An 11,677-nucleotide genomic window follows, 5' to 3' on the forward strand; every position below is an offset into this window, starting at 1 on the left:
CTGCCCTATGCTTCTCCCTTGGCTTTGGAAGTTCTAAAAATGAAGCCTCCTGAAGCAGAGCTATGAACTACACCAGACAGTGTACATAAAAGCATCTTCCCTGAGACATATAAATTGAACCTGAAAGTACACCATCCAGAGAAGCTGAAGACAACAGAACATCAGCTCGACTATCCTCCCTATCGAACATGGAAGGGGCAGACCCCCAGGTGGCTTCCTGAAGCTGCTATCGCCATCCAAAATGCCATCTCCGATGTAAGTGTCGTCTACGAGCTGTTATCAGTCAAATTTCTCTGGCCTATCAGGGACCCAGAGCCAGAACCTGGCCCCCTTACAGAGGCACAGGGAACTATGGCACTTATTCATTTATGCTACGGCCGAGAAAAGCACCCAGAAAGTCACCAAGACAAAATAAATCACAGCTGACTGCCTCAGAGACCTGCAGACATGAAAACGGCCATAAAACTCTCCAAACCATATAAACAAACAATAAAATTGTTTATAAGCTAGCACGTGCTTGTTTGCCCCACTATTTAGGAGGGAGGAGGGGGGCAGGCCACAGCTCACAGGTTGCTTCACCATCAGTTCGATGAATGATGTAAGAAACCCAACTCTCTGAGGTAGGATGTCAGGGAGCTACCAGGGTTCACCCAAAAATTTTCATTTCATAGCATTCGATGCTGGTTTTAAATAGGCAGAATCGGCGGCACAAATGGTGTAGAGCAAGCCGTCACCTGACAACAGGCAAGGCACCCCTGGCTGAACCTATGAACCTCAATGACCCCTCTGGAGGCCAACCAACCCAGTCCCCATCAGGAAAGGAGGAACCAGCAGCAAATGAAGAAAAGGCCCAGCTGAGCGAAAGGCCAAGATCCGGAACCCGAAGGCCTTAAGAGCCAGAGGAAGGAAGAAACATTGACAATCCACCCAATGGAAAGGAGACAGAAATGGGATAGACCAGTGGCAAGGACGTTGGACACTCCTAGAACATGATCGGCATGGAGAGTGAAACCCTAAGAACCCAGAAGAAGAGCTACATGCAGCATCCAGCTCCAAAGAGACAGGGACTGAACTGAAAGTCGACAAACACCTCTAAAGAATACCTGATTAACCAGGCTGCGATTCATATGACAGGCTGCAAGCAGCCGCATCCAACAGCCTGGTTAACCAGATGACCAACCAGACCGCGGGGCCATTGATCCCCGGAAGCTACACAAGGTAGGTAACCCTCTAGGTTGAGAAAATGATCCACAGGAAAACAGTCTGAATGGAGTCAGATGACAGGGCCTGGAAGCACCTGAATTCACCACAGTGCAAACTCCAACACCATACTGTGCACGCAGTCATGGGAGGGAGACCAGTGCCCCGGACCAGTCTGATGATCCCTGGTGACAGCCCCAGCTGAGAGTTGAGGCATTAGTAAAGATGTTGAAAGCGGGCGGAGGGAAGTGCCAGGGGACTGAACCCCAAAAAGCCCGAAGAGGAGGGCCAGTGATACAGAAGCCGACACAAGGCCAATGGAGTCCGCACCCAGTGGCCACAGCAGCAGCAAAAAGAGGGTGCTCCAGAAGAACCAGAACACCCCCAAAGTCAAACCCTGTCCAGGAAATACACAATGAGGGTAAAGTGGAGGCTCCTACACAGTTGCCTGAGCGACCGCCAAGACGCTGCAGCCGAGACAAGGCTGTAGGAGGCAGGGAGAGCGACATCGACCAAGTCCCAAACAAGGCCCAACCAAGTCTTAACCCAGGCCATAACCAATTGGGACTTCTGCCAAACCACCTGGCGAGCTGGAAATGGACCAGAACCCTGGCTAGCAGACATGCGAAGTGGCTGGGAGCCCAGACTAACCAGTCATCCAGATAGGCCAAAACCAAAACACCCAAGAGGCAAAGATGGACCACCACAAGCTGAGCCAAGCTCGTGAAAACACTCCGAGCCAGATTGAGGCCAAACAGCAAGACCCAGAATGAGTAGGTGAAGGTGATGCCTCATAACCAAACCCTAAACCTCTGATGTAAAGGAATGTGCCAGAAAGTGTCCCAGAGGTTCAGAGATGCCATTGAATCACACAGCTTAAGAGCAAGATAGACCTGGGACAGAGTGGTCATCTGGAAAGAGAGGTAAGGAATAAACTGGATCAATTGTGAAAAAATGCAAAGGAACCAGAGATCTAGAGAACCCTGTTTTGGAACCGGGAAAGGCGGGAACTTGCTAAAAAGAAGTGGATGTCGACCATGCCCAAAGTCACCCAACTAGAGAAACCCAACAGAGACAAGGAGAGGAAGCCCACCTGTACAGACCCGAGCCCCCAAAAGGAGGTGGGACCAACCAACTCCACCGAAGGCCAACAAAAGTGACCCGAAAAAGTCCACCAAATGTAGGAGCAGGTGCTGGCAAACTGGGCTACCCAACCCCCACCACCCCATCAATGGTGCAAACCACAAAAGGGCCTGCGTGAAACCTGAGACGTCGCCGCGAGCATGGCACTGACGAGACATAGACAAAGCAGTCACGTAAATCGCTTGCAAACCAGCCACTGGCGCCACTGATAGCCTACCCCATCCAATGCCAGGTGCAGCCCCTGCCTGCCCAGACTGCCTTGATAAATGAGAACTACCCTGCCTAGTACAAAGAAGGTCCTGAATAGGATGACAAGATGTAAGGGGAGGACAAAAACTGAGCTCTGCATCCTCCAGGAAGAGTGGAGAAAAGGGCGAGGCAGAAAGAAGGGTGAGGACCAAGGCCGAATCTAAAGAAAAAGCTGGCACATCCTGCCAACATGTGAGATGCGCAGAGAAGAATGTGACCAACGCATCCCACAGAAGAGGAGCATACAACTGAGGGAGAGCCGGCACCAATGCCATGGCCGAGGTATAAAACCCCTGCAAGATATCTAGCCAGTGGCTATCGCTGTGTGCTGAAGTGCCAACTGCATGGAATCAAGTGTGCCCCCACCTGCCAAGGCTCTCCAACCAGGGGAAAGACTGAAGCCTAACACATCAGACTAAACCCCAAGGTGAGGGGCACCACAAGTGAGGTGAACCTCTAAAAGATTGTCCCCCAAACATTCAAGGGAAGAAAGCCCTGGCAGCACAATGGCAGCACTAGGTAGCACCCAGGGAAGGGAGCCCTGAACACATGCAGCTCCAAGTGCTCAAAATCTCCAGGCCTGTGCACACAAAAGTGCAAGGAACAACTGCCAAGGCAAAAGACACCCAAGAAAAAAAACACTGGGGCCAGAGCAACAGTGGCAGACCCAACACTGGTACACATCAGAGGAGAACTGACAGTGGAGAGGCCTATGAACAGTGGCCTGCCCTCTCCTTTCCCCAAATGAGGGGAAGGGTTTGGCAAACGAACAGGCACTGGTTTATAAAATTTTCATTTTTTGTTTACGTAATTTGGGGCGTTCTTTGGCCATTTTCAAGTATGCAGGTCTTAGAGTCGGTTAGCTGTGGTTTGTTTTATCTTGCTGAAGTCTGGGTGCTTTCTCAGTTGTAGCATAAATTAATAAATGCCACAGCTTCCTGTGCCTCTGTTAGGTGGCCACATTCTGGCTTAGGGTCGCCGGTAGGCCAGAGAACTCCACGACTGATGACACCTACATTGGAGATGGTAGCTTCAGGGAGTGACAAGGGGTTCCCCTCCCCCTGGAAATTCAAGTCAAGGGCAGACTCTGGCAAGAAGGACACTAAATCACCAAATACACACCACATCAGGCAGGGGAGGAAGGAAGGTGAGGGATGGAGGAAAGAACTTGGGAACCCCCACTACTCCAAAGATGGAGACCCCACCTTCCAGGGTGGGAGCCGATTCAGTAACAGAGATGCTATGATGGCAAATGTAGCAGGTCCCAGGGTAACTTTGATAATTCGCCCACAGGTGGTTCAGCAGTACATAAGTAGTAAAGAATGGCCATTAGAACACAAGAGGATCAATGACCATCTATCCTGGAAACACACACCCAGTGCAGGCAGAATTGAATGTCTGATTCATAAAGAAAGAAGCAAAAATAACTATTTAGGGCTTACTGAAGAATAGAACAAGCAGGAAATGCCGGGCACGGGCTGTTCACCAAATGCAAACACGAAAACAGCCTATAGGCGCAGGTGGCTTTCAGGTGTGTAATCGGTGTGCTACATAACAAGCATGCAGCACCTTGATCCTTAAATGAAAAAACCCAAGATGGCCCCAATTCACAAAGCCTCACAGATAAGTCAAAGATTCATGCACTGCTAAGGGTGAGGCACCATCATGCCACCATAGGACACCAGTCTCTTAGGGACAGGTATCCAAACCCACAAGGCAACTCTAACTGGGGAAGGGCAACAACAGTGAACATTCTTGGCACATGCAGTTTGAGGTGAACAATTAATGTCTCGCACAAGAAGTGAGGCATAAATAACATGCATCGTGGGGGAAATACAAAAATACATAACAAATGCACTAGAAATGGCCCCTGTGGAACAGAACAGTGTCCAGGATGACCAAAACATGTCAGAAAACTGGGACTTGAAGAGATGGTGGAATGAGAAACATAACCAGAACAGATTTTTTTGCATGCCAGAAAAATGACTGAGGCTTAAAGTTGTGGAATTTACATGCATGCCACTGGGTGACCACATTTGTAGCATGTGTAATTAACCCTTGAATAGGGACTTCAGAAAAATGGTCATACCTGCCTATATGGAAAAAAAAATTCTGATAAATAATTTTTCATTTATAAATTTATTAATTTGTATGCAAAATGTAAAAAAAAATGAATATTTACATTTTTACTGGGTGGAGGCACTCTGAAAGGTTGTGCGTTGTCTATGTGGTCTAGCATCTGTCAACATGGTGCCAAATTTGCTGCCACTCAGATATTAGAGACAGGGCTCCTGTGTTCTCAGTTGTTTCATTTATTTATTATCACTTATTTTTCTTTATTTACAAGAGTGTGTTGAATAACTTGATAAATCACATAATTCACATAATGCATGATAATGTTTCAATTGCTGATTGGGTTTACTGAGTGTCCTTCATTACAACCAGAGAGAGAGAGAGAGAGAGAATGGTGTACTTCATTACAACAAAGTGTAATAGTCAAAATATTGGAAAAAATAATAAAAACTAAACATCAGGTAGAACATCTGGAGAAAAATTATATAATAAGACAAACAGTATGGTTTTTATACAGGAAGATCTGGTGTAACAAATCTACTTTTTTTTACTTAGTTATTATAGAGCTACAGAGATTCTACAGGAAAGAGATGGTTGAGTTGACTGTGTCTATCTGGACCTAAAAAAAAAGGCATTTGATAGTCCCTCACAAGAGGCTGTTCTGGAAATGGGAACATGCTGGAGGGGTGCCAGGGGAAACTTCTGACATGGATGAATTTTGTTTTGACTGACAGACAGATGATGGCAGTAATCAGAGACAGTGTATCTGACTGGAGGAGTGTTACTAGTGGAGTACCACAGGGTTTGGTTCTTGCACTAGTAATGTTCATAGTCTACATAAATAATCTACTAGAAGGTATACGGAATTATATGAACATGTTTGCAGATGATGCTGAGGAAGATAGGAGATGCAGATGATTGTAATGCCCTTTAAATTGATCTAGATAAAATAAGTGCTTGGGGCATCATGTAGCTAAAGAAATTCAATGTGAATAAATGCCATGTTATGGAATGTGGAATCAGAGAAAATAGACCACACACAACTTACAAATTACCTGTATGTGGAAGGGAATTAAAGATCTAATAAAGAATGAGATCGGTTTTGGATAGTAAACTGTCACCAGAGATAAAGAACATTGCGAGAGGAGCGTATGCATCACTTTCCAACTTCAGATTTCCTTTTTAATAACATGGATGGTGAAATACTAAAGAAACTGTTCATGAGTTTTGAGAGACCAAAATTGGAATATGCAATAGTTGTATGGTGCCCATATCTCAAGAAGCACATAAATAAAGTGGAAAAGGTGCAAAGGCATGCTACAAAATTGTTTCTGGAACTGAAAGACGAGTTAAGGAGAGGCTTTAAATATGCCAAAACTAGAAGATAGAAGAAAAAGGGGTGATATGATCGCCATTTACAAAATATTAACAGGAATCAACCAATTTGACAAAGAAGAATTCCTGAAACAAATAACTTCACGAACAAGAGGACACAGATTCAAGCTAAGGAAACAAAGGTGCTGAAAAAAATATTAAAAAGTTTTCTTTTACAAAGAGTGATAGGCAGTGGGAACAAGCTCAGATAGAAGGTGGTGGAGGCCAAGACCATCAATAGTTTCAAAGCTTTATATGACAGAATGCTGGGAAGACAGGATACCATGAGCATAGCTCTCATCCTGTAACTACACTTAGATAATTACTAAGGAATACACAGGGAAGGTAACCCTGAGCATCTGCAGCTTCAAGCACTCTTAAACTCATGGCTCATGCTGCACAAAGTAGACAGGAACAGCCACAAAGGCAAAGACACCACTTACCTTAAAACTGATGGTTGTACAGCTGGTTGTGTCGGCTGTCTCCTCCTTCCTTTCTCCAAACGAGGGGGAAGAAGGGGCAAATGAGTGTGTGCTAGTTTCGAGAACTTTTAATCATTTATTTACATTGTTGGGGAGTTCTTTTGGTGGTTCTTGAGGCTGAGGTCTTATCTGAAGCCAACAACGTTTGTTTTGTTTCACTGACTTTCTGGATGCCTTCCTTGGTGGTGGCAAACATAAATAAATTTCTAAACATTTTGTCTTAAGAGCCACCACTCCCTGTGCCTCTGTGAGGAGGCTAGGTTCTGGCTTGTGGTTCCCAGTAGGCCAATAGAACTTTGCGACTGATGGTACCTGGTAGTATTGGACACTTATTAGGAAGTCACAAGGGGCTTCCCTCAGAAAAAAAAATGAAGTTGATCGAGTTTACTGGATGGGTGATGCCTTTCAGACAAAAGATATAATTCATCTGTGAATTATTTCCTAAAGTGTGGGTGTGGACATTAGTTTGGGTAGAAGATTGCATGAGCAAGGATGGACACACAAGATATGCCTAGAACATTTCTTCCATTTACAGTTAAATTTACCAAGGTCAGAATTTTTTAGGTCCCATAGTTCACATCCTTCAAAGCTTAGACATTGTTAAATGACTTTTAGCTAGGTATGAAGATAACCAAATTCACTAATGATGACATTTGTATTGACCTTCAGGTCTCTAAGAAAATTGGAACAATTTACAAGTGGGTCCTTCGAGGATATTTCTGCCTAGTAATTTGAGATTGGGATTTCAATAAGACAAGCCCTGTGAGTTAAAAGCAACAACAACACATTTGGCAGGATTGAACATTAGGTTGTACAGTATATGTGAAAGTATCTGTGGTTGGTGCAGGTAAAACTAGGTCATCATCGTAACAGAAAACATTGGCCTTAGTACTGCATATGCAACAGCCAACTCTACTGGCTCTTAACTATTTTTACAATGGATCAAGATAGATAGCAAACAAAATTAGACTAAGAACAGCACCTTGTTAGACTTCATTTTTTTTTACAGAGACATTTTCAGAGAGGACATTACTTCATTTCACAGCTAATTTGCATACAAGTCAGAGTATATATTCAGCATATAGTATACTGTGTATATATATATTTGTTGTAAAATAATTGTTCCTTGTTTTGTTTGCAGCTCAGTTGACATTCCATTTTAATTTCAGGGCCTAAGGTGGACCAACAAATAAGCATGTTGCAGAGGTCTTGTAGTATTGTATTCTGACAATACGAAGACTAACTACAGTGACTTATCTAACACGGATATCAAACACAGATATTGGTTTAATACTAGCAGCATGAAATTAAAGGTTATCACTGACAGTGTTACTGCATGCTGCTCATTAAACTCTCAATGAGATATTTGGGGAATAAAGACAAAAAATGGCGAGAGGACCAGTATCATGGCGGTATTGATTCCTAGACAAATTTGCCAGTCCATGGTCTCTAGCCCATTTCCTCGTGTGAATGAGCCTATCATTTGCTGTTTATCCTCAGATGGTATTACTTAAGAGTGTTGTGACAGCCTGAGTGTGTGAACAGTGTGTTTGTTGTACATGTATATTTTGTGTATATCCGATACCTACAATTTTCACTCATTCTTCTCTTCTGTGCATGTCTCTATATCCCTGTCAGTGCCAGATTTCATAGTAAAAACTTGTAGGGAACTTTTGCTATGCTCTTGTTGGAGACATTTTATATGAGCTGGGTCTCATCGTGAGAGTACTGTAAACAAAATATATTCCTGCAGGTAATTTCTTACTTAGGAAGTGTGTTTTAGTTTTCATATTACAGTATATTTCTTTCCTTCAAGGTGTTTGTCGTAAGAGCAGATTACCTGAATAGGGATATACACCCACTTTTGGAAAATGGCAGTAAATTTCTGACCAAAGTTCAGTTAAGTTTGGCTGGATAAAGCTGCCAGGCCATGATAATAATGAAAACGCATTATATGTCAATTTGACATATTAATGGAACGTACATATCTACCACTGTAGGAATCTAATCAGTCAGTAGATAAATTTAGATAAGCTATGGTGTTCAAATTTCGTAAATTTCATATTAGATGAGAACTCTTTTTTTTTTTTTTATCACAATTTTTTTAGTTAGCAATTTTTAGAAGTGAACATTTTCATATAATTTTAGTATGCCTGCATTAATCTTGAAATTACTTAAACCAGTCATTTTTAAATAATAAGTTTTCTTTCATACATTTTGTACTTCAATATTTTGGACAATTGTACATTTTGTTCTTGTAGAAGTTTGGCATTTATCATCCTTTTAGTTTTATGCTTTATCACCCATGTCTTCAGAGAGCTAATGCAGTTTCATCTAATTGCATGCCCATGGAATGCATAGGAAGTGTCCTTGCCTAACCTTTACTCTCAACAAAATTAGAGGGCTTCATATAGCCAAATACAGTACTCTGGCTTTTTATAGCAGTTTAAGCATGTCATTATAGTCTTTACATTTCTTAAATTAAAAGTAAAAAGTTAATACAAATTATACATTTCAGGTATGGAATCTTAAACTCCATTTTCTTAACTGCAAAATCAAATTTGAATCTGTTAAAAAATGATCAATATTATGTACAGTAATTGAATCCCTGGAAACTTTCACTTGACAATTAGCAGAAGCTCTCTTACCATTACCACTTGATAATTAGCCCAGGTGCAGCTTGTAATGTAACTTGGCTACTCTGCACTCTTATGTCAGAGTTAGTTACCATTGTTTGATTGTAGACACGTTTTTCACAGACTTGAATTCTTGAATTAGCACTTGAATAATGGTAACTATAGTGCCAAATATGGTAGGAGAATCACTAGAGCTTAAAGTACAGTATGATCAGTCTCATGTACTAATGCTAAGAATTTCAGCCCAAGTTAATATGAATTTCTGCCATTAAAGAATTTGCATAATTACCTGTTTTAATGAGGGGAAGAAACTTGGATGTCAAGTAGTGACAATCATTTTTCATACGTGCACAAAGTACCCCATAGTTCAGTATATAGGTCGTCGTGTCATAACGCTGTGATCGGTGATGACTTGTAGACGAGACAGCAAGTTGGAAGTATCTAATGAGTGAATACAACTGTACTCTGTCATGTTGAAATAAAATATAAATCTTGAGGAACTACATTAGACAGTCACTTACAGTATAGGTCACTAATTATAATCTAGGGATATGGAGGCAGAGAGAGACACTTATCATCTTTAGAATATGTAATGTGTAGGCCTTAATAGTGGTTCACATTTTTTAGTATTGACAATACTACCAACAATGATTAATTGGATATAAATTTATATATTCATTGATCAGTAATCTGTTTTAGACAAAAATGGCTAAATATTCTTTCAATACATATCATTTGTATAGTATAAAATGTGGTATGTGTAAATAAATATTGTAGTGTAACATTGGGGAAGTGTTCTAAATTAATGCTTAAGGTCTGGATTTTAGAGTCTAGAATATCATGTCATGGTCAGTTTCTCTAGTTTTCTTTGACAACCTTGAGGTTAGCTAGAGTTGGTTCCAAGAATCAATGTTTCTGCAGCCCAATCTTTGACCAGGTCTTCACTATTAGCTTCTATCATAAATCTGCATAAGTAAATTCTGATGAAGGCTTGTATCTCTCCTTCCATACTGCACCTAAATATACAGTCAGAAACAACACTCCACGTACAGTGTCGGAGGCATGTAGTGCGCAACCATTGTATATAATGCTTTTTTTCTTTTAATTTTCATATATTGTATACTAAAGTGCAAATGATTTTATAGATATCTTTAGTTTCTAAAAACAGAATGGAGGTTGTGAATATTTTTTTATTATAATTATTATTATATCCTCAAGATGCCCTCTGTTTATTAGAATGTTAATACTGGAAAAATAAGTTCACACATTATACTAAAATAAATTAGACGTTTTAGATTTTGTAAGCTGTGAGATAAATATTTTATATATTTGTACTGTACCTTCATTTGACGATGAAAATCACAGCCTCAAGAGCTTTTACTCCCAGCTGGCTTGTGTTTAAGGAATCAACTTAAAAATGCTGAAAGATGAGTATTTCTCTAAAGAAATATATTCAACCAAATAATGTGATTGGTGCACTCAGCATGCCTTAAGAAATATGTCCATTGACAGTGTCACTGAAACACTAGATGCTGCACCAAATCATGTACAACTAAATATACAGTTATTACATGTCAGACAGAGCCTTGGGACATCAAACATGGTTCAGTAAATTTATTGCTGCAGTGTACTGTGGCGACTTCACCAAAATTTGCCTTTTGGCAGACTTGAACTGTAGACTTGTGGATTGAACTAGTCATGATATTTCTCACCAGTACATGATAATACTATTCTGAACTGATATTAATTTGAATTTGGAACTTGCTTTCTATTTAAATTACTGATCACTTGGATTTTGTTAATAAAAGATTACAGCAGCTATTGCTGATTAGGGCATGCATGTTAATATTTCCATTATCAATCGTTTCTTGCCTATTATATTTAGTTAATACTTTTCAGCCCTTTGCCATTGTTCATGCAAGATGAAAATCATATTAATGATGTACTGTGGATGAAGTTAATCTCCAGTCTACAAGAAAGTTTCCCTTTTGAAACCATATTGCCAAGTATTGTTCATTATCAATATATTTTGCCTATATTTTAAGTTATTAAATGCTGTATGTTTGGATATTGCCATGGAACACTGAATAATGTAGGCTGACCCTTCCTGTCCTTGAAGAGGCCTCTGAAGGAAGTTCTTCCGACTTGTTCAGTTTGTAATCTTTTTGAAAATTGTGTAATATTCTTACAATCTGTTGATAAAAGGAACAAGACAAGTTATTCCATTTTTTTAAGAGGGGGGGGGGAGCAAACTAATAGCCAACAGTGATTTTTGAAGAGGTGTAGAGTTTCACTTCCTTCAGCCTGCCAGCTTCCAATGACTAGCCTCGCATGTCTGAGGTGGCAAGACGCTAGTCCTCTCGTAGCAATAAAAACAGCTTGGCTTCTCTAAAATAAGTAGCCAATTTGTTTTCACTCCAATAAACTGAGTTCCACGAGTTGCTGGATTGTTTTAATGGTCTGTAAATTCTAGATTTTATGTGAAAATACAAAGTCTTTAATATATTATTGATATACAAA

The 11,677-nt window shown here is 40.9% G+C and overlaps 1 protein-coding gene across 1 annotated transcript in view; it reads left to right on the forward strand.

The window, feature by feature from the left end:
- The window catches only part of LOC123761399 (transmembrane protein 47), a 96,303-nt gene extending 84,626 nt beyond the window's left edge, over positions 1-11,677 (forward strand). Inside the window, exon 6 of the mRNA XM_045747415.2 lies at positions 7,691-11,677. Coding sequence (XP_045603371.1) covers positions 7,691-7,697 — 7 coding nt within the window. The 3' untranslated portion in view covers positions 7,698-11,677. The remainder of the gene's footprint in view (positions 1-7,690) is intronic.

Source organism: Procambarus clarkii, chromosome 7 (genome assembly GCF_040958095.1).
Source record: "Procambarus clarkii isolate CNS0578487 chromosome 7, FALCON_Pclarkii_2.0, whole genome shotgun sequence".
Lineage (NCBI taxonomy): Eukaryota > Metazoa > Arthropoda > Malacostraca > Decapoda > Cambaridae > Procambarus > Procambarus clarkii.